This window comes from Stegostoma tigrinum, chromosome 10 (assembly GCF_030684315.1).
Source record: "Stegostoma tigrinum isolate sSteTig4 chromosome 10, sSteTig4.hap1, whole genome shotgun sequence".
In the NCBI taxonomy this organism is placed as follows: Eukaryota; Metazoa; Chordata; class Chondrichthyes; order Orectolobiformes; family Stegostomatidae; genus Stegostoma; species Stegostoma tigrinum.
In genome coordinates this window covers 74,809,908-74,834,322 of record NC_081363.1, presented here as the reverse complement: position 1 = coordinate 74,834,322, position 24,415 = coordinate 74,809,908, and the positions used below count along the sequence as shown (strand labels likewise).

The 24,415-nt window shown below is 39.4% G+C and overlaps 1 protein-coding gene across 4 annotated transcripts in view; it reads right to left on the bottom strand.

Annotated features, from left to right (window-relative positions):
* The window catches only part of pcnx1 (pecanex 1), a 248,492-nt gene that overhangs the window by 116,473 nt on the left and 107,604 nt on the right, over positions 1-24,415 (bottom strand). For 3 of the 4 annotated variants that reach the window (XM_048537155.2, XM_048537157.2, XM_048537156.2), the window contains exons 7-8: positions 12,952-13,081; positions 8,691-8,875 (exon numbers count right to left, since the gene is read on the bottom strand). The exons of the other annotated variant lie outside the window; for it this stretch is intronic. In XM_048537155.2, the coding sequence (XP_048393112.1) occupies positions 8,691-8,875; positions 12,952-13,081 (315 nt within the window). The remainder of the gene's footprint in view (positions 1-8,690; positions 8,876-12,951; positions 13,082-24,415) is intronic. 4 annotated transcript variants of the gene reach the window in all.

Here is a 24,415-nt window from a genome sequence, read left to right as displayed (position 1 = left end):
TCAGCTACAAAACTTCCTTTGAGTTTATCGTCTGCAATGCAGTATAAAGTATACAGATGTCCCCTCATAAGTGTCAACACGCAATATGAATTTTTCAAGAATGTATAACATGTTTATATGGATTTGACATGAAGCTAGTGTATTTTATGAATATGAATGGTCAGTTCCACCATACTGGAATACTTTTTGAAAGGGCTTAGGAGGCAATACTCAAATTAAAATTATATCATTAGCATAAATTACTAAGCTCCTTGGAAAATTAAGCACAATACTTATTTACTTACTAGTTTAACAGCATCCCTAATTGTCACTTTGGTACATAAATGTTACTGCAGTTAATTAAAGAGGTCAAAATATTTGCAAATTATGCATGGGTCATCAAGTGTCATGAATGTTGGTCTGAATATTGAATGCCACGTGAATCCAAAAAAAAAATCCCTCATGTGAGTTCAAGAAAAACATGCTTTCCAAACATCTTTATAACAATAAAAATTAGCTATACTAATTAAAAAAAAGTATTACAGCCTAAATACAAATATTTGAAGCACTAGAATGATAAAATAATTTCTTGCATTGACATGTGGATAGTAGTTATGATTAACATAAACACTGCACAAACTTGAGTATTGGTATTAATCATATTACATGGATCACAAAGTAGACAAAAGTGTACGCTGAATTTAGACACATCACGTGATTTTTGTTAACCTCTATGTAAAAACAGTATACAAAATTAATTTATTCACCAACTGAAATCCAATTCCATTACTGTTATTGATACTGTTATAAAGCAGAGGTCTGTACCCATTTAAAAGCAAAAACCAAAACATCCAGAGAGTCTTGGTGCACCATGTAATCTGTTAAAAGAAGTGTGAAAACTGACATAACCTGTCTCTCACCCCCCAATCTGTTATAAAGGAATGGTTAAATTAACTAAACTCCTGACGCTCTCTCCATAATGAGCAAGTAACAATTTATTTTTCTAACTCTAACAGTGAACAAATTATCTGAACTATTAACAAACTGAACAATTCCTGAATAACTACATCAGAAATTTTCTGATGAAGGCCCAAAGTATCAGCTTTTGTGCTCCTAAGATGCTGCCTGAAATTAGAATCAGGTTGTGTCTTCTGGAATGTTCTGTCTTCTCTGTTGGGGTTCTGTCAGGTGCGCCTTCTCTGTGAATTCATCTGTCAGGAATATTAACTAAAGTGCCCCACAGTACCTTTATTTAGATGATGCTTTCTCCAAGATCTGAGGGAGCTGTTTTATTCCAATCATCAAATTATAATGTCCTGCCTTCTAATCCACCAGCAATCTACCTAACTTCACAACAATTCCATGGAATAAATTACATAGTTTTACTCTGTCCAAAGATTAATGGAAAACATTCAGGAAAAACGAATTGAAACGCTGCGATTTTCATTTGAAATCGCAACATCAATCTTATTTTCTCGGTATCTAGACTGCACTTCGCTTTCAATCTTACACAGGTTTACATCAAGAAGCTGAACAGTAAGGCAGAAATCAATAGGTTCCCAATGGTCCTTCCATGTAAAGGTCTTTATATAGGATCAGAAGACAAGAATAAGGCATATTGATGGATAAACAGTTCCCATATGTCAAACAGTGCATAACACTGAAATATGGAAGGTTCCATTAAAAAAAAGTGATAATCACAGAATTAGAAAATGAAGCAAAACAGCAGGCTATTCAAACCATTGTGCCTGCCCTGGTTCTATTGTGTAATAATCATGCTTTGCTTTAACGCCTCACTTTTTGCTTGTAATCCTGCTGCCAATTTAATCATCTTCAAACAACTGTACAACTCGCTTTGAAGACTATTAATGAAATCAGCTTTTACAACCTTTTCAAAGCATTGAGTGAGAATATTTCTTTCTATCTTTCCTCTTGATTTTTTTCAAATGATTTTAAATCTACAATCTGTTTTTCAACACACTCAACAGGAGCAATTGTTTTTCTTTAACTATCACCATGAAAACTCTCAACATAACTAGTCCCTCAGCCCTGTTAATCCTGTCAAATCTTCTCTCAGGCTTTTAGACTATTCCGGAGGTATAACGCCAACAAGTGACCACAATTGTCTTGGTGAGGCCTAGTCATTGATAAATGACGCTACATGTGATCTCTTCGCCTTTGCATTCTATATTTCTTACAATACTCAGTTTTTTTATATTTGGGCTTTCAAAGTTACCAATTTTTGTGCTGAACCCCATCTACCAGGTTTCATCATCCTGTAGCCTGTAACAATCCTCATCATAATCAACTGTACTGCCACATACCAAGCATCTGCAAATTTTATATTGCTGCTCACTGCGCTCAATTTTATGCTGTTCATAAAAATTGCAGAGCAATGAGCTTAAATTTGACTCTTCAGGAAAAGAACTAAAATATACCCATCATCACCACCTTTTGTTTTCCATTAATGAGCCATCTTTGTATCTATGTCATAGCTTCCCTGATCAGAAAATCAATATTTGCCCAGGACTAAAGAGAGAACTTACTTGTTCTTGCTTGAAATACTGGAATGGAACCTTGCATCTAAAGACGATACCGGAGACTGAGCAGCACCCCCTTAAGCATTTTTCTGATATTCCACCTGTATTTTGTGTTCAAGAGTCTTGCATAGGATTGGAATTCATTCTTCTAACACTGGACCACAGCATTATTACTAGGCCACAGCAGACAAAGTAACAAAGATATAAATCCATTGCTAGAGCCATCCGGGGTTGGGGACTACCATTACATATCACCAGGCTGAATTTTCCTCTCTTGTGGCACTGACAACTCGTACAACCAGAAAAAAATAAAACATCATGGTGAGAGAATCAAGTGGGAATGGAAGGAGGTTAATGTATTTTATACATTCCTCAGTGCCGTGGTTTAACCATTTATAGTGTGATTAATGATTGCCATTGGACAAAGTAACACTCCCAAAAATGTACTTATGGCTTATTGGTCCAGCAAGTCTAAACATGTTAGGGAACAAATTCAACTTTGGCAGGGATGCAAATTAGTGAATTGGTCACCCGGTACACACTCCAATCAATTTTCAATGGGAAAGAAGGAGTTTAATAAAGGAAAAAAAATTGTCAGACAGCAAGAATAATGAATGGTATTCCACTAAAGTTCATTTTGTGTCCTCACTGGTTTAATTTCACCTCTGCTTTATCGCAGATTGTAGGGTTGAGAGGTTCATTCTATTCAAGTAGCTTTGCAGTGGATGCTATAATTAACAGAAGGGGGAGAACAGTTTCATTTGCACAGGGGGATGGGTGGGAGACCCTGAAAATGAGTGGGAAAAGACAGAAGTCTGAGAATGAAGTGAGGACTTGGCATCGGAGTAAAGAGAGAGATGTTGTGGGTTTGGGGCCCAGTGTTTTCTGCACAGCAAAATAGTAACAAGATAGGAGCTGTCAGCAAAAGTCTGAATGAAAACTGGAGACTTTTCTGTTAATAAAGAGTGCAAGACTGTTTTCGCTGATGGAAAAGTAGTTAAACAACAGATACCAAACATTTTCCCTATGCTCAGAGAGAATCACAAGCTCCAAAAGAGGGAGGGCTCAGATGCAGGAAGCTGCCGAAGTACAGTTGCATTCCTAGAGTGGGGCTGGCAAATGCACTTCTGCTGCACTCATTCACATAGAAAGGGAAGTTTAAAAAAATGCAATCATATTTTTGGTAGCCTCCAGCAGACAAAATTTTAAAGCATGGTGTAGAACACAGCTAGAGCTTCCAAATTGCACACTCCACCTGTTCTTTCATAAAATTTACAGGGTGGTCCTGAAATAGGTGCAGGATTCACTTTGCATAGTTAAATTGAGCCGGACGTAAGATCGCCTAACGTCAGTGGTGACAGCTGATTTTAGGCAATCTTATTTCACCTAAAAGGCTTGTTTCATTGAGATAAGCACTTTCGCACATCAAAATCTCACATTCACCAAATGACACAAAATTTTAAAAATGACACAACCATTTACAATCAGAGGATGCAGAAAAGAGATAGAGGATGCAGAAAAAAGAAAAGAGGATGAGAAACACGTCTTTGCGCCTATTTTTGTATCATCAGCAAATTTGGATCATTACACTCTGACAACTACACCAACGCGCTGATAGGCATACAGTAAATAATTGAGGCCCTAAGACTAATCTTTATCTGTATTTCGATTTCCAAAAGGCTTTCATTAAAAGAAGATTAAAAAAGATTATTTCGCCACAATAAAGACCATGGTATTGTGGGTAGCGTTAACTGAGGATCGACTAACACAGTAAACAGAAAGTCACGATAACAGTCTTTTTCAGGTTGGAAACCAGTTGATGTGTTGAATAAGCTTCACTGTTGTATGATTATTTCAGTTTGAGTGAATGCGAGTGCGTACACCTCAAAAACATTTCTAGATTTCTTGAGCAGAAGGTCAACATACCAATACACCAATTTCTGTAAGTATTTTCAAATTTCAGTTTCATTTAAGTCAATGTAATTGGAACTTTTAAGGAAATTTAAATTTCAAGGATAACCTGCCAATCTACTGCATCATACCCCATAACCATAAGTTGATCACATTGCAAGAAATTTAACAGCAATCTATGACATTACCACTTAGATGGTCTAAATACATAAATCATTTAGGGTACACAAATAAATTAAATTTTAATCTCTTGTTATTCTAAAAAGTTGACTTTCATTGGTGAGATCTACAGTGTGCCACCAAACTGGTCACTGGCAGAAAAGCAGAACAATTATATTATAACCAAGGGAAACTGCTAACACAACACTGTTAAATGAACTGGATTCCTATTTTCAAGTCAAATCTTCCACAAACTGTTCTGATCTTACTACTCTGAACTCTAAATACACAGGTCTCTCTCCTCTTCACCTCATTTTCAAAAAAAAAATGATCACCCTACGCTGTGGTACCTGAGATATCGCAATTAATTCTGACCACAAGTGTTGGGAACCACACCTATACTGCTCAGGGTCATGAATCATATAAAACTACAAATGACAGCTAACTGCTGCAATTGTAATTTAAAAGATTTTACCCAAGAAACGGGGTTTGAATAACACTGTGCTGCATGCTAAAGCCAAGGAGGGGAACGGCCAGAAATTCATCTCATGGTAAAATACAACACTGGGTTTTTGAACAACCTAAGTTGTTGCCAGGGAGAATGACTGAAAAGAGGGAATGAATTCTGGAGCAGAGACCAAAGACAATGGCCGCACTCTTGCCAATATTTAACTGGAAAAATTCTTGGTCTATTAAGTACTGGATGATAGCTAAACAATCTGATAATTTAACAACAGTGGAGTAGTTAGGCAAAGAGGTCGTGAGGTAGAATAGGGTGCCATATGGATACATGTGAAAATCAACATTATGATTCAGATGATGGTCAGAGAGAAGCAGGATGAAGATAAGAAATAGGATGGGGTATGGGGAAGAAAGGTCAGACAATGGTGAGGGAGGAAGAGCAAAAACAATTGCAAATAATGCTCCCAGCCTAGGCTAAGAATGGAACTAGGCAAGAGCAATCACACACAACTGGAAACCAGGGAGAAGTGGTGGAGGCAAGGAGCGCAGTTAACCTTGTCAAAGGCAGCGAAAAAGTCAAGGAGGATGACAAGGGAATGTTTATGTTTGTCAAGTCATGCAAAATGTGATTCTGTTACAAGCCATTTCAGTGAAATGACAGAACAAAAACAGTCTGCAAGAATTCAAAACTGGGGCTCCTGAAAAGGTGGACACGAATTTGGGAACAGACAACACATTCAAAGACTTTGGAGAGGACAGAGAGGTTGGAGATGGGTGCAGTCAAAGGATTGTTTTTAATGGAGGAGCAATACTGACAAATTTGAGAGAGAGGAACAATATTTGAGGAGGGAAAATTCTTAACAGTTCAGCCTACTAGAAGTGGAAGTTAGGAAAGCAAGTCAAACGATCAATAGTTAAGAGGTTGAGGAAACAGGAAATGGTAATAATGGACAAAAGCAGCTCTAGAGAAAGGAATGGTGATAGTTTGGAAAAAAAAAAGTGAGAAAGGCCCAAATCCAGAGGCAAGGCAAGGAAAATTTGACAATGTTTGGAACTTTGAGCGTGTGGAATGGAGGGACAAATACAGCAATTGATCTGAAAGTCTCAACTCTAGTAACAAACAAGTCAATTAAATCCTTATTTATATTTGGCTTCACGGGCAGTGGGGGAAGAGAGGTGGTCTGCCAGAATGAATGCCTGGATGAGAGAATTTTAATTATGAAGGAGAAATTGGATAAACCAATTGTTGTTTTCCCTATAGTTAAGCTGACTGGGTGTTGGGAGAGGGGTGATGATTGAGATGTATAGACAGGATAGATGGGAGGAAACTTTTCCCCTTGTGGAGGGATTAATAAATTAGGTGGGGCATAGATCTAAAGTCGGGGCAGGAGGGTTGGAGGGTGTGTGAGGAAGGATTTTTTCACGCAGGGAATATAGAGCTCACTGCCTACAAGGGCGGTAGAGGCTGAAACCCTCTTAACTTTTAAAAAAGTATTTAAATATAGATTGCAACTCCATGGCATATAAGGCTAGTGACCAAGTGCTGGAAAATGGAATCAGGAATTAAGTGGTTGTTTTTGGCACCAGGGGCCAAAGAATCTTTTTAGAACATTTAATAAGGCTCGTGGGAATGACCTGCCCCTCACAAAGACATGCTGACTATTTCTAATCAAACTGTACATTTGCAAATATCAAAAAAACCATCTTTCAGAACCCTCTCCAATAATTTGCCCACCATAGAAGGCAGGCTGACTGGTCTGTAATTCCCAGGATTATCCCTATTTCTTTTCTTGAACAAGGGAATAACATTTGCCACTCTCCAATCATCTGGTACTACTCCAGTGAATAGTGAGGACACAAAAATCATCACCAAAGTCGCAGCAATCTCTTTCCTCGCTTCCCGTAGTAACCTTGGGTATATCTCGTTTGGCCCAAGGGACTTATCTATCCACATCTTTTTCAAAACTTCAAGGACATCCTCCTTCTTAAGATCAACCTGTTGAAGCACATCATCCAGTTTCATGCCGTCCTCACAAACATCAAAGTCCCTCTCACTGATGAATACTGAAGCAAAGTATTCATTAAGGACCTCCCCAACCTCCTCCAACTCTGTGCACAAGTACCCTCCACTATCCCTGAATGGCCCTGCTCTCATTCTGGCCTCCCTCTTGTTCCTCACATAAGTATCGAATGCCTTGGAATTTTCCTTAATCCTACCCGCCAATGCTTTTTTTGCTCTGCAGGTCGCTAGGATTCCTTGTAACATAACAGTATGTAGTGATTGTAACGAGGTCAGCCAGGTGGACCTGGCTAGCTGGAATATGAGTTCCCTGATTGAGGCTGTTAATCTGGTCCAAATCAGGGATCCCTGGCTAATAGAGAAGTAAAGAAATGTCAGCTGGCTCTGAGGGAGCTGGGTCAGTGTCAAGGACTCTCCACGTGCAAATAAACGGTAACTTGATGACAGGATACTAACCTCGGTGGAGTTATTTAACAGTAGGATAGAGAAGACAAGAGAAAGGGAATTAAGATGATAGTCACAGCCAATTAAGCACTTTGGAAGAATAGGATGTACATAGTCAATCTGTTCAGCAAAGACTCTCAAATAGCAATGTAATAACAATCAGATAGTTGGCTTTATAGTTACGTTAGTTCAGCACATTGTCTGAGAAAATCAGGGAGATATCGGGCCTTTGAAAGTGAATTAGTACTTCAGCTGTAATAAAGAAGGTTCTTTTCAACAAATAATTTTAAATGCGAACATCATCTCAAGGGAACAAAGCAATACAATGAGTTGCTTGTCAGAGTGTGTTTTCTTTCTCTTATCTGTGACTATAACAACACTTCATGTCAATTTTTGTCTTGTGAGAGCTTTCAAGCAACTCTGAAACATTAAAAAACACATTTTTGACACAAAGGACCAACCATTTTCTTAGAAAAGATGATGCAGCTTACTATGTTAATACAAGAATCTTCAGTCCTAACAATTAAGCACTAACTTGCCTATCACTGACATTTGTTGCAGCTTTGAAAAATCTGTTTTTTCTCCTGCTCTCACTTCTCTTAATTTTCTGAATTGCAGCCATTCCATTTGTATTCCATGAAGAAAATGTAATAGATATGCAATGTAACTGATTCTAACAAAATCCAAGATGCGAAATACAAATCAAAATATAGGCATGCTCATTCCAGAGGTCTTTGCAATCAATCTTTACTTATAAGCTCAAGTTGGCGAATGATCAGAAGGTGCATCATCTTTTTTAAATATGAAGATTCTAAAAAATGGCAAGTTAAAGAGACAGTACATCCTTTTTAAAGTTGGCTTGATTTTGCACCCAAACAAAATTTACTTATAGCATTAAACAAATGTTATTAATTTGGGCAAACTGCTTACAATTAGTGTACTGCTAGTAGACCAAACATCTGGTATCACTGCCAGCTGCTCCTTCTGAAGTAGAGGTTTGGACAAGTGTTTGCAGGACATGTGATACTAGCAATACTGTCAGTTTTAATTTTGATTGGAATTGGCTAATGCAGTTCTCTAAAAGGAATACTCTCTCTTTACTGATGTGTTAATAACAGGATTTTATACTAATTATAATACAATTAATAATTTGGGTATTCTTCCAAGCTGCCTACCAAACCCATCCTGTAAACTGCAGCCACCAACAGCAGAGGCATTGTCATGTGATGCTTCCAGATGGACACTTCCATTCCTGACCAGTAAGGAGGCGCTAGCACTAAGTACAGCAGCCTGTGACGGGGGACGGGACTGTATTTTGATCTGAGAAGTAGATGGCTGACCCTGCTGACTATCTTGAAGGCTACAGTAAAAAAAGAGTGAATACAAAGACATCACATAAAAAGACAACGAGCGTTAACATGAATATAACAGAATTGATTATGCACTGAACCAAAAGAAGCACAACTGCTCACATTTGGATAATTCATGCAGTTTTATACTTATGAAAACAAGGAAGATAACCAAATGAATCATTGCGAAGAACATCAAGGAAGCACAAGGCAGAGGATTTTTGAAGCAGCAAAAAGCCTTCAGACGATGGGTCAGCATCCACTAAATCAGATGTAATTTTCTAAGTTACATCTCAGAAAATACAAATGATGCGGATTTATTTTTCCACTGGAAATGTATGACTCTTTTGCAGCTGAGATTTAAATACTTTGTGTGTCATATAGTACAAATTCCATGCACTGAAATGACAATGCAACATAATGGAAAATATAAATGTGGAAATTACATTGTAGAGCTTGAGGAGATGACTTGTCATGGGACCGGCCAGAGCAAGAACTGATTCAATATATAATGGGTGAGTGTTGTGGCTCACTGGTTCACTAAATTCTAATTGCACCAATTATTGAAAAATTTAAGGCAAGCAAAATCCATCAAAATTTGCAGTTTAAAAAATCTATATTAATGTACTACAATAGAAATACTATGGTCATGAAAAAAAACTATGTTGCATCTCATCCCCAATCTGAAATATAAAAACCAGAGGGAAATGAAAGGGATTAATTTAGTTTTTAATCTGAATGGAACCCTTAACAGCAGACTACGCACAGCATAAACAAAAATCACGCCAGTTGGTACTCCATGGGAGCATGAAGCAGGATTCCTGATAATGCATCATATACTCCAATGTGAAGAACAGCTCTCTCTTAAAGCTATAATACCCATTTGCTCATAAATAGATATATTTTGAATATGCTTCCCTATAAAGTTTACCTATTCCAATTACAGAACGACTGATATGATTTGGAAAAGTGTACATGTAACATCAATGAGGCATAGCAGTCTTCAGATACATAGTGTACAAGCACACAGAAACAAGAATCTGACTGTCCACTTGTGTCATCATATTTCACATGCATTAAATGTTAACAATCTGTCCACCATTCTTTGACTTGTGGGCTGTTATTTTCAATAAGCTAACAAGCAAGATCTCAGTTAGGATCATATGCAACTTCAGTAAATCTTTGTAATTTTTCACAGGGATTACATGATCAAGGAATTCATTACATGATCAAGCCATTCAGCTGAGGCTAACAATGCATATTTTGCAAATAGTGACGAGAAGAAACATTTGATGAAATAATTAATCTTTTCAGTGCTCTTTTTTAAATATTTGCCTTATTAAAGGTTTATCTGTGAAGACTACCTATACTTATCTACATTGGAGGATGCACTGGCATAACAGCATTTTCACTAAATTAATAAGATAGAAGCCCAGGATATTGCACTGGGGACAGGGGTTCAAATGTCACCATTAAATCTGGTCTATAAATAATGAACACTATTAAACTATCAATGATCATAAAAACCCCATCTGATTCATTAACCTGCTCGAGGGAAGTAAATCCACATGGTTTGGCCTATATGAAACTCCAGACCCACACCATAGTGGCTCATTCTTAACTTCCCTCTGCAATGGCTAACAAGATAATAAGTTCGAGGGAAATACAGGACAATTAGTAAATGCTGAGCTTGCAGCAGTGTTCCTGCTAATTTCTTTTAACATCCTCATGGACATCAAAGGCCCATTCATGGCAGCCTTCTGGAACAGAAAGTCAATACCATGAACTCTGTCTGCATACGCATATCTCGGACAAAATGTTGTTTACCACCATTCCAAAAAGTGAACAGGAATTAATACTAGCTATTTGCACCTGAAACTAAAATTTAGGTGAAATAAATGACTTTTGTTACCTCTGAGATTCACTCAGAAGTTACCAATTTAATTATAGGCATGGCATGTTAATAAGCAGGTTCTCATGAGGAAAGACTGGGCAGATTGGGTTTATTTGCAACGGAGTTTAACAAGAATGAGGGATAGCTGGATTGATACAAGATCCTGAATGACTTTAACAAGGTGGATATTGACATGATATCTCCTCTTACGGACTGTATTGCATAAAATGATATGCAAAACTCCTTTAAAAAAGTGCAAATCCATAATTCAGTAATTGTTTTGCACCAATGTAATTTTTAATTTTTTTTATCCAGAGGTCAACATAAATCTTAGAGCTTAAAGCTAAAAAGGGAGATAGCGAAAAATTTAAAAAGATCAACTTCAAAATTGTAGTTGTGGCTGTACCCATAACAGATGATGGACCTCCTACAAAATTGAAAATATGCATGCTGAAAGAAATAATGTGACTCTGAAGTAACAGGCATAAAATGCAGGTTCCAGGTGTTAAGTTGAAACAGGATGGCATTATAACTCTGATACTGCAACTGCAAGTCTAAGTCTTAGCTACACCACACAGAGAAAGGAAGCAGGAGAAATAAAATCACATGCAAGGCATTTCAATTTCTCACTTCTCCAACTTGTAGATGCTAATTACAGGGATGTACTGATGAGGGCTTCAAATTTGCATTTTACACAGCAATGGTGCATAGTGTGCACAGTGAACAGAAAACAGTATGAAGGGCAATTCTGTGTGATAACAAGTCAACAGTTAGACCATGAATGGATTAGTGGAAAAAGCATTAGGAGGCATAAACCTGAACCACTGAGACCAGAAAGTTTCCAATAGGCTGGATGTGTGTCAATTGGGAACAGGTTTATTTCACTACCACAAAATTTACTTTTTGTTCTTTCCTTGTCCTCTTTTTCCTAGGTTCGTACATGCATAAAAACTGTTCTGTTTTGAGGAACTGCCACTAGCCTGAAAACGTTACTTCTGTTGCGGGCCTGGCTCCGAAGTTGCAGGGTTTGCTTGTGTTTCCAACATTTCTATTACTAAATTTAGCTGTGAGCTCTTTGAAAGTCAAACACCTGCACAAATTCATTGCCAACCTTGCAGTTGTCACATGAAAGTACTGACCAGCTGTCATGTCAATAAGAAGGGGAAAGCAGTTAGCTTCTTATGGGTTGATAACCTGCACATTTCATAACAGAAAGTTGAAGTTTTGCTCCAGGCTTTCCTGCAGCTATCATCTATAGGGTAACTCATTTAAAATAATAAGTAGCAGTTGTTCCCCACTAGCCCCCCCACCCCGCCACCTCTCCCCAGCTCCATGTGAATGGCTACACATTATATTTTAACTTTTCTCTCAAATTATTTATGGAAAATTATTTACTGGGAGCCACCTAGTGACTATAGTGACATCATGTCTTCCCTTAGTGACAACAAAAACTTACAAATGAGAAGCAGTGGATACGTTAGCCGTTAAACGCTACCATTCAAAAGGTTTAAGATCCTGAAACAAACCTATTCCATCAAAATTTAGGGTTGCTCCCCACTGGCAAATAAACCATTCCACTGATTCCCATCTTTGGTTGAATCCTAGTCAGTCTCCACTTGCAACCTATCCCTTGGAACAATTTGTACAAACAACAGGGAGGAACATTATTTTGGCACCAAAACTTTAAAGGCTAGACTGTCAACATTCTAAATTGATAAAAATTGGGGAATCAACGTGCGTCAGAATTTATCAAGTACTTTGACAGACTCCAGAATTTATTTCAAGTACATCAGCCAATGTACAACTTTTCTGAAATGAAGTAATAGTTTGAATATTTTAGTTAACTATGAATTGAAAAACCACTGTAATAACTCCTAACTGCTAGTGCGCAAGAAAAAAAATTCTAATTGATTAGATGAGTGTCCCAACAAATACCAAATAATGGCTTGGGGCATTTTAAAGACAGAGAAGCTAAATCTTCCAAGATCTATCGGCATCATGAAAATTCAATGCACAAAGCAGAGGACAGCATGCACGTTCATTATGCCAACATGCTCATGACGTCATGCAGCAATGGTCTAAAAAGTACAGAACATGCTTCAGCACTTTTACTTTAAAAAGCAGCAGGGGGAAAACAGCAAAATGTAACAGATATTGGTGGCATGCATTTGGTATGGTCATTTCACATCATACCTGAGAGGTGATCCAATGAGCGATGCTGGAGGGGTAGGGTTACTCCCTGCATTGTGCCGCCGACGAACGGCTTGGCGCCTGAACGTACTGCGTTCACGACGAAAAGTAACTGTCTCATCAGTGGTTTGGGCTGGCACAGCAAGACAGGTGTAAGCAAAACAGGCATTAACAACTCATTCAAAAATCAGGATGAACAGTTCTGTTCCGGTCATGTCAATGAGCTCTTTAAAAACACAGACGATTTTCATTTTTGTAACAAAGTGGCATTCTCAAGGTCATAGACCAAATTTTGTCAATTTAATCAGAGAACTTTAATACCTTCTCTTTGTTTCAGATCAATTTAACCAAAAGCTAATAGCTGCAAAAGACATAAAATGTATCCCAAAGCAATATCTGCACCAGAAAAAGTCAATTTAAAATATTAGCAGACAGTTTTTAAAGTTAAATGCCATTGCTGCTGAGGAGGTTGCTTGTATGAAAATTAGCTCGCTCAACTGATATCCAAAGGCATTAAGAAGATTGGGTATATGGAAAAAAAATGTTCCAACATCACAGATCCCTATTCAAAGATTTATTGCAGAGATGTGTCACAAGAGGATTGAATTTGCTGCCCAGTCTAAAAAAAAATATACAAATAGAACAAGAATGTTTCACAAATCTAACTTTTATTAGAATCATAACATTTATGAGTGATATTATTGATACCAGCAACTTCAAAGCCTATTCGCAAATTTTAGCTTTTAAAAGACAACATTATGGCAGCTTAAAATAGAGTAATTACCCTGGCCACCAAACTGACCACAAAATGGCCACTTACACAGGCACAAAAGCAGGCTGTGACATCAGGTGGCCTTGACAATCCACAGGAAGCTTGTGTGTGCCGGGAGCGGCTGGACAAGGCAGCTCTGGAAATTCATTGCATAACTTTCAAAACAAAAACACACATGCTTCCTGGCAGCTACTACTACATTACTTCGCAGTGGTATAATACTTCAAAGTTGTGCTGCTGCACATTTCCAGACACTGCACCATCTTGGAGGTGTTTTACATGCAACATTTAGTACGATACAGTAAATGATCAAAGTTGTGAAATGAAGTCCATTAATCACATTATACTATTCATTTCTGATCTCAGCCATGTCATTTTGGGGAAGGCAGAGTATCATCTCAAAAACGGTACATCAGAAGAAATCATATCTAAACCCCATTTGAACTCATCTCCAAGCAACTAATTTTATCGATAATAAAATGTGAGGCTGGATGAACACAGCAGGCCAAGCAGCATCTCAGGAGCACAAAAGCTGACGTTTCGAGCCTAGACCCTTCATCAGAGAGGGGGATGGGGGGAGGGAACTGGAATAAATAGGGAGAGAGGGGGAGGCGGACCGAAGATGGAGAGTAAAGAAGATAGGTGGAGAGGGTGTAAGTGGGGAGGTAGGGAGGGGATAGGTCAGTCCAGGGAAGACGGACAGGTCAAGGAGGTGGGATGAGGTTAGTAGGTAGCTGGGGGTGCGGCTTGGGGTGGGAGGAAGGGATGGGTGAGAGGAAGAACCGGTTAGGGTGGCAGAGACAGGTTGGACTGGTTTTGGGATGCAGTGGGTGGGGGGGAAGAGCTGGGCTGGTTGTGTGGTGCAGTGGGGGGAGGGGATGAACTGGGCTGGTTGAGGGATGCAGTAGGGGAAGGGGAGATTTTGAAACTGGTGAAGTCCACATTGATACCATATGGTTGTAGGGTTCCCAGGCGGAATATGAGTTGCTGTTCCTGCAACCTTCGGGTGGCATCATTGTGGCAGTGCAGGAGGCCCATGATGGACATGTCATCAAGAGAATGGGAGGGGGAGTGGAAATGGTTTGCGACTGGGAGGTGCAGTTGTTTGTTGCGAACTGAGCGGAGGTGTTCTGCAAAGCGGTCCCCAAGCCTCCGCTTGGTTTCCCCAATGTAGAGGAAGCCGCACCGGGTACAGTGGATGCAGTATACCACATTGGCAGATGTGCAGGTGAACCTCTGCTTAATGTGGAATGTCATCTTGGGGCCTGGGATGGGGGTGAGGGAGGAGGTGTGGGGACAAGTGTAGCATTTCCTGCGGTTGCAGGGGAAGGTGCCGGGTGTGGTGGGGTTGGAGGGCAGTGTGGAGCGAACAAGGGAGTCACGGAGAGAGTGGTCTCTCCGGAAAGCAGACAGGGGAGGGGATGGAAAAATGTCTTGGGTGGTGGGGTCGGATTGTAAATGGCGGAAGTGTCGGAGGATAATGCGTTGTATCCGGAGGTTGGTAGGGTGGTGTGTGAGAACGAGGGGGATCCTCTTGGGGCGGTTGTGGCGGGGGCGGGGTGTGAGGGATGTGTCGCGGGAAATGCGGGAGACGCGGTCAAGGGCGTTCTCAATCACCGTGGGGGGAAAGTTGCGGTCCTTAAATAACTTGGACATCTGGGATGTGCGGGAGTGGAATGTCTTATCGTGGGAGCAGATGCGGCGGAGGCGGAGGAATTGGGAATAGGGGATGGAATTTTTGCAGGAGGGTGGGTGGGAGGAGGTGTATTCTAGGTAGCTGTGGGAGTCGGTGGGCTTGAAATGGACATCAGTTACAAGCTGGTTGCCTGAGATGGAGACTGAGAGGTCCAGGAAGGTGAGGGATGTGCTGGAGATGGCCCAGGTGAACTGAAGGTTGGGGTGGAAGGTGTTGGTGAAGTGGATGAACTGTTCGAGCTCCTCTGGGGAGCAAGAGGCGGCGCCGATACAGTCATCAATGTACCGGAGGAAGAGGTGGGGTTTGGGGCCTGTGTAGGTGCGGAAGAGGGACTGTTCCACGTAACCTACAAAGAGGCAGGCATAGCTGGGGCCCATGCGGGTGCCCATGGCCACCCCCTTAGTCTGTAGGAAGTGAGAGGAGTCAAAAGAGAAGTTGTTGAGTGTGAGGACGAGTTCAGCTAGGCGGATGAGAGTGTCGGTGGAGGGGGCCTGGTCGGGCCTGCGGGACAGGAAGGAGCGGAGGGCCTTGAGGCCATCTCCATGCGGAATGCAGGTGTACAGGGACTGGACGTCCATGGTGAATATGAGGTGTTGGGGGCCAGGGAATTGGAAGTCCTGGAGGAGGTGGAGGGCGTGGGTGGTGTCACGGACATAGGTGGGGAGTTCCTGGACCTAAGGGGAGAAAATGGAGTCCAGATAGGTGGAGATGAGTTCGGTGGGGCAGGAGCAGGCTGAGTCGATGGGTCGACCAGGGCAGGCACGTTTGTGGATTTTGGGAAGGAGATAGAAACGGGCCGTGCGGGGTTGGGGAACAATGAGGTTGGAGGCTGTGGGTGGGAGGTCCCCTGAGGTGATGTGTGGGTGGGAGGTCTATTTTATCACTGGTTTTATTCCTGGTAACCAGGAATGCAGTCAAAAAAGGGCTAGAATTAGTCAAAAGTCTGGTGTACAAAAAATAGTGCCGAATAGCAGCTGCAGTTAACTTTTTTTTAAATAATAATAAAAAGGTATGACTGTTAAAACTTTATAAGTCTTAAAATTCTCTCCCAAATATCAAAGAATTGGTAAAATATTTTGCGATCCCAAATGTTCATTGTTCCACCACTGGCAGCCATGCGTTTGACTGCCTTGGCCCCAAGTTCCGGGATTCCCTTACTGAAGGAATCCAACCTTCTCTCTTCTTTTGAGGCTTTCTTTAACGAAGCTTTTAATCAACTCTCCAAATATCTTATGTGGGCTTGATTCAAATTATAATCAGTAATTAATATGATGCAACTTTTGACATTTTACAACATCAAAGGCGTCAGCTTAACTTAAAAAGAAGTTGCTGGAGAAACTCAGTAGATGTGGCAACATCTGTGCGGAGAAAGCAGGGTTAATGTTGATCCTTCTTCAGAACTGGTCACTGGACTTGAAACCTTAACTCTGCTTTCTCCCCACAGATGCTGCCAGACATGCTGAGTTTCTGCAGCAATTTGTTTTTTTTTTAAGATTACTACCATCTACTTTTTTTTTCATTTAAGTGTTAGCTTTTCTTGTTGAGATGCTAATATTTTAATGCCAGTATGCAACAGAGCATAAATGTGCCACCAGAAAGACTTCAATATGCACAGCAGTGCAATAAAAATAAGATAGCAAGGAATATGACGTGAAAGGAAATCCAAGTAAACAGGACAGTCTCTCCAATCTATTGTTTAAATATGACATTATATTAACCATGATAACTATATATCCCCTCTGAATTTCAATTTTCTCAAGTTAGTTTGATGACTATTATGTGAACTGAATGAGGAATGAGGGGGCGGGAGGGGGTAAGATAGTTGCACTAAAAAAAAATTTCTCTCAGTAACTCAGGCAGCATCAGTAACTTGTTTCTCTCTCAGTATTGGAGCAAAAATAAACAATATGCTTTAGTGAAATATGTTTCTATTGTTTTACATAAGCAATGGTTTTACCGCTTGTTATAATTCACACAGAGGCAGATTTTCTTGCAGAGTACCCAGGCAGAAAACAAGGTGAAAGCATGAATATCATAAATATGGGCATAGGGTGTCCACAATTTCCTATCCATTAAGATTTAGTAAATAAAAGTTACAAGAAACAAATCAAAATTGAGAACATGCCTTTCTTTGCCTCACCAACCTGTGCTAATGGAGCATGAAAGAGAAATATTTGCTCCCAGGAGTTTTAAAGCTTAACTGCAATCAGAAACACATTGCCAATTTAATTCAGTACAATGGCAACACTCTTCAGGCTATTAAATGCTTGACAAAGAGGACAAGCACATTCATACAATAATTTTGAGCTGAGGCATGAAGTAACGGCACTTGTCATGGACTTTGAAATAAGTTCCCTATAAGGGCCTAGCAATCTCTGTGCTGTGGATTTCCCTTCTCCTGACATCATTCTGAATTTGGCAGCGAGTCAAGGAGATTTCCTAACATGTACAGTGAAGTCATCAAACAAGATAAGGAGCCGAAAAGCAGTGAAGTACTCTTAGTCAGATAGTGACTGCACTCCTGCACTTCTTACTTTAAATTTTACATTGACGAATAGAAGAGGGACTGGGACATATCCATGGGATTTATGTCCAAGTTAAAATAAACAAACCTTTGTAAAGTGAAAATAAATATTTAAAAATGTATTTTCTTGCTGATCAATGCAGACTGTTGCTATTCAACAGATATAAAATTACTTAAACAAGGCTGTTTAGTAGTAACTGTGATCCTCATTCTCCCCTCTAAAAAAAACAGAATTATGTTTCATTTAAAAAGGCATTGACTTTGCAAGGAAACAGTGGAGATTCTCAGCAATTCTTTCTGAGGAACTAAAATGCCTCTCTGAAGTTAAGTATAATCAAACTGCATGTTTCCTTATTAAATTTCAGATACATGAATTCCAGAAGTAATGGCTGCAAATGCAGAAATTATTCCAGTCTTTATTACTGTAAAATCCGAACCAATGTTTTAGTTGTTCATAGAGCTAGCAGGATAAGAAGTAGTGTACGTGAGATGAGGACTAATAATCATGATAAGTATCAATATAGATGGATTGAGCAGCATGCAATATCTTTACTTTTACAGTAATACCTTGACACCTATAACCCGTTAGTTCGACAAGTAGACTTTATCCCATGTGTCAACCTGTCCACATCCTAATACTCCTATTTGCTTCAATTGTTTATTTAGCACACTTCTTTTTCGGCGTGGTGTCAGCTTCAATCACCAACTATGGCTGGTTGTGTAAAGCAACCTCAATCCTCTCTGTTTCAGCAGGTGCTTCTTCAGTTTTCTATCTGCCAAGTCTTGCATTTGATTGCATAAAATATGTCTCTTATTTCCAAATTCCTTAAATCAACAGAAACAAACTGTTTATGTCTACTTCTACTTCTTCACTACAAGTAAAGAGTGCAGAACAACAAAACATGTTACTGCCAGATAGGTAGATAATGCAGGAGATCACTAGAGCCATCTTCCACTCCAAGCAATGTTTCGGCAATGGGTGGATTCTCAGAAAAATGCAGTGAGACCAGCCTGTGGCGCAAAAACAAAACACAGCAAAACCAGAAAGAAAAGATTGTAGTAGCGATGGGTGTTCTAGAAGTCATGGAATGGTGGAGGGAATAATCATACTTCGATGGTATGAACAGTTTCCTGAACTGCCTGAAAGAGCTGAATATCGTTTGTGTGCCTTTGCAACTAGTGCCCATGATTATTTGTGGGAACAGTTAGCTCAGTTGGCCGGACAGCTGGTTTGTAATGCAGAGAAATGCCAACAATGTGGGTTCAATTCCATTCCAACTGAGGTTACCATGAGGGACTCGCCTTCTCAATCTTTCTCTTCACCTCAGCTATGGTGATCCTCAGGGTAAAGCACCACCAGTCATCTCTCTCTCTAATGAGACCGTAGCTCTAGTCTGGTAGGACTTGGCAACTTTACTATGGTTATGGTAAATAGTTTGTAACACTTTCTTCATAAAGAGGTCCAAGACAAAAATGACAACATTTAGTAGTACACAGAAACGACAGTACTGAATTTCACTCGTCACAACTTTTCCCACCTTTTCGATTATCTCTCTATGGCTTTCTTTGATTTTTAGGTTATTTACTAAGTTTTCTAATCTATTAACACCTGTAAATAATTCCAGATATTGCAATGACTGTTGCCTAGAGGTCAATGAAGTGACCCCAAAACATAATCACCATCTATTTCCAAGTACAAAAACCTCCCTCAACTGCTGTTGCCTCCATTCCAACACATTCTGAACTCAAGTTTACATCAAGAAATTTTTACTCCTTAATACCACATCACTTTCGCCAACATTCTTCTGTTTAAGTCATTTTATTAAGGCATTATCAAAGTTCATGCATATCAAATTTCCTGCAATTCCTCCAAGAGCTAAGGAAAATACCATCAGGTAGTAAATTATCTGGCCTGGAATTACCTGATTTACTGCTACCTAACATAATAATAAACTGCAACTGTTCAACAGACTGAGCCGCTCAAATCTGCAGGCTGGTTGAAATCTTCAGTGATAAATGATAAGCCACTTTAGCTCCTCTGTGAGACTACATGAATTGTACAATTGTCTAGGTTATGCAGCAAATAAGAATTCTGTATACACATTATGCCAATTATTTTTGTTTAGCTGTTGTGTGTGTTCATGGAAACTTGCTCAGTGGGGCAAAACAAAAGCACACCCATTCGCACTGCCTATATTGGGCTTTGCACGTAAACTTCTAATTGGCTGAATGGGTGATTGCTGGTAGTGGTTAACAACAATGACCTGAAAAAGTCACAATGATTTTGTGGGAAGAAAGTTATTCAGTTGCATGCGATAACACTTTCAGATACAAAAATCAAGCAGCCTCAGCATTAGGAGCTCTTCTGGCACGATGGCAGTGTCCCTGCCTCTAAGCCCAGAAAGCCAGGTGCAAGACCCATGTACTTCAAAGGTGTATAGTAACATCTCTCAGCAGATTGCTTGGAAAGTATAACAAATAGGATTACTTTCCAGCCTAAACCTTTACATTCTCAGCAACTATTTCTCAGTTTATCACAGCGATTTTGGAGGAAAGAGATTCCTTGGTTGGTGTCATGTCCAGCACAAAGGAAGACAGTTGTGGTTGCTGGAGGTCAATCAATACTTAGTTGCAAGACATTAGCAGAGGGTCCTCAGAGTACTTGCAAACTAGTGTCACCTGAGTCAATCAACCTGCTCAGAGATGTTATTAAACACATCTGGTATAGATGGAATATGGGTGAGGTCTGGACAGTACTAGGGAAGCCACAACTGCAACACAAGAGCACCTCAGGTTCATCAAGGTAAGTTCTTGGTTCCAACCTTCTTTAGCTGTTTCGGTGGCCATTCCTCCATCAGGTGGTCAGAAGTGGAGATATTTGCTGGTGATTGCACAATGCTCAGTACCATTCATATACTGAAATCATCCCTGTCTAAATGAGCCTAGATTTTCCTCAAGGTTTTCATTCTCACTTTTCCCTCAATGTTATGACTAAGATCAAATATTCTTTATGATATTTGTGGATTTTCCTCTCCCCTTCTTACTCTTCTGGCAGAGAAGTAAAGAAGGCAGGTTTGACTAACACTGAAATGGGTATCCATACCAATGATCAACACTGATCGTCCAGTCTGAGCTAACTAGAAACAAACTTGTCCCTTAAAAAAAACACGTTGCTACGGCAACATGTTCTTTACCATACAGTCCAGAATTCTGAATAATTATGATAAATATTCCAATTTTCCTCCAATCACATGGATGACTTCTACTTCCCTAAATTCTCCCACTCTTAACCCCTCCATTTGGTATTCAATGGAAGGATTTGCAGGTTGAAACTCAATCTGTTTGGCCACATAATGAACATACCTTCAATTAACTGTTCATGTGGGACTTGAATCCAGAGGTTCTACTTCAGTGGGACGGTTACTGTTCCTCCCTTCTTTATTCATTTATAGGTACCGGCCATCAAGTCTCAATACTCAAGTCAATAATTCATAAATTGTCTACAATAAGTATAAAGCTTTACTTAACTACCTCTAAGAATTTTGGAATTATTTGCTTTATTATGGATTTGCATGCAATGCTCAGTAAGCAAAGATTATTATTATATTTTCAAAAATTGAACTGAACTCAACTGTATTTTTAAAAAAAGTTATTTTCGCTTGAGGGGATAAATAAAAGGCCACTAAATTCATATGCTATTTGTTTCTGAAATTGGATATTACATGCATATAGTTCCCATCCTTGGACAAAACTACCCTTAAAATACTTTCACATTCTCCATTTTTCCCTACAATCTGACAGGTTAGCATGTTTTATTAGAAACATACAAATACGAGCCCAAATCAAATTATAATATGGTAATCTTCCAAGTGTTGACATGTTTAAAAAACATTAGACATCTTATCAATCTTGTTACTGGGCACTAGAATAACAAATTTTGTGTTTATTAACATGGGTAGAGACTGCACAAATAGCTTTTCAATGTTTTATACTGAGATTTGTTTAAATTAACATTCTTTAACCTGATATATAATTTTCAGAAATAATGACAGTAGTTATAGGATTTCTCTCAAAGGAAAATCTTTCAATTAGGACAGCAAATATGCTGGCTTCAACAGATTTCACATGCCACAAACTACTAGGTGAAAAACAAAACAGGAAACCTAAATACTAATTGGATTAAATGACTGCAGCTTTCATATTACACAGCTTGGACCATATAACATTATCTACGACTCGCTGTATATTTAAGTAAATAAAATCTTTTGCTGTCAGATTCTGTTGCATGGAATGTCAAAAAGGATAGGATTGCAATTCCATGAAGAATCCTTCTCAGAGTTTCCTCATTAAGTGGGTAGGGCAAACAGAAAACCAGCAAAATAGTTGTGCATTCAACTTTATTGCAGCCAAGAATTTTTGACCAGTTGAGGTTTCACGGTGTAAGAAATGCTCTTTTTGAATTAAAGCCTGCAAATGGATAGTGCTGTCTTTATGAATTAAAATATCAAAGAGTATTCAAAATGATTAATGTCTTAGGCTACATTTGTTTTCCATAATTTGAATACAGAAAAGGACTTGTAAATTATATAACACAATAACATCTGGCTTTCCAAAATGTCTATTCACTGCCACAGAAGTGCTGAAGTGTATTGTAAGTAGCTAACTTGTACACAGTGTACGTCATCTCGCTGCAATGAGATGCATATGTAGGTGACGTATTTCCGTTGTTTGTTGACTGCCAAAATCTCAGTCTGATAGTACGAACGCTTATTTGGAATGATTCTCCATTGCACAAAACGGAACCCAAATATGCACGGGTAGAGCCCACAGCAGACACAGTAACTAGTGGTGGATGCACATACCACAGATGCCACCAGGCTGGGGACAAGGAGGCACCTCAAATGGAGGATGGGCTGATGAAGCAGAACTTTCCCTTCCTGGCAGTTTCTGTGAAATTGGTCTCCTTGGCCACTGCTCATTCATCGTATTCATCCAACTCTATCACGTTACCCAGGAAGAAGCCCATTCCAGAACCGGGAGGCCATGACCACAACTGCTGCAGTACCTGTTCCTTACAGCCTCCTGTTCCTTCTCGCCACTTCCTCTTCCGGGTTTCAGATTCCATGGAGAGCTGCAGGAACAGAGCCATTGATTCGGCTTCACTGCTTTGGCCACCCCAAAAAGGCCTAATAATCTGAATCCATTACTCAAATACAATTTCTGCAACACCGTCATTAGTTTAGCTGTTGCTTTCCATCACGTTATAAGAGTGTCAAGTTCCTCTTCATGTGTGTTCTTTGCACTAGGTAGCATTTGCAGCCATGTTTGGTTGTTAAAGAGCAGAATTATATGGCAGTGCTTTATTTCAGTGTGCTGCACCGCATAACAGTTATAATAGCCCAGTTTTTAGTATTTCTTGAAGGGAGCAAAGCCGCGTACACCCTAGTGATGAGGATAAAGTATAGAGATTATAAAAGCAAAGTAATGCAGATACCGGCAATCAGAAAAACAAACAGAAAACTGGACTAACTCAGCTGGTCTGGCAGCAACTACACACAGAGTAAGTAACAAAATTAAGTTTTTGGTCCAGTGTGATCTCTTCAGAAGAAGATGACTTTTCAATTTGCATGCTCTTTTCCCTTTAAATTAAAAGCTGAAATTCCATTGCTTTCTCTACTATTTGATGAATGTCGATGCTAGCTTTGTGATTTATGCACGAGGGCCCACCAAATTTCCTTTTCACGCAGCCTTTTGCAGTCTTCCTCCATTTAAATAATACTCAACTCCTCATCATAACAGCATAATTTCCCATATCATATTCCATCTGCCAAGTGTTTGCTCACTCACTTAACCTGTCTATATCCCTCTTTTTCTGTCATCCTTAACACCCTGTCTTCCCACCTATTTGTGTGTCATCGACAATCTTGGCTAAAGTATTTCACATTTTTTGTCCAAGTTACTAATATAGGTTAAAAGTAATTGTGGCCCCAGTACCGATCCCTGTGCATTCCACAAGTTGCCATCCTGAAAATGCTTCTCATTTCAATTCTGTCTTTTATTAGTTAAACACTGAGCTCTCATTTGCCCTATCAGGTGGATGTACTATTACAAGAAAACAGAGGAGGCATTTCCACCATCTGGGAAAATATTGTTAATGACAGATGATATTATCATTATCATATCGCTTTTGTAAGGAGATTGCTGTGCCTGAATTAACAACCGTATTTCCTACATCACAGTAGTGACTATACTAAAAAATGCTTAGTTTACTGTGACAGAACTTTGTGAAGTAATGAGGTCATGAAAGGAACTATAATAAATGCAAGTCCTTTTGTTTTACATAAGGAAGAATGGAGTGGAAGGATATACTAATACAATAAGATGAAGCAAAGTGAAAGGTGGTTTATGGGAGGCATAGTCAAGGTAATTAGAATAGCTTCTTTTCGTATTTTAAATTTGGTGCAACGATATAATC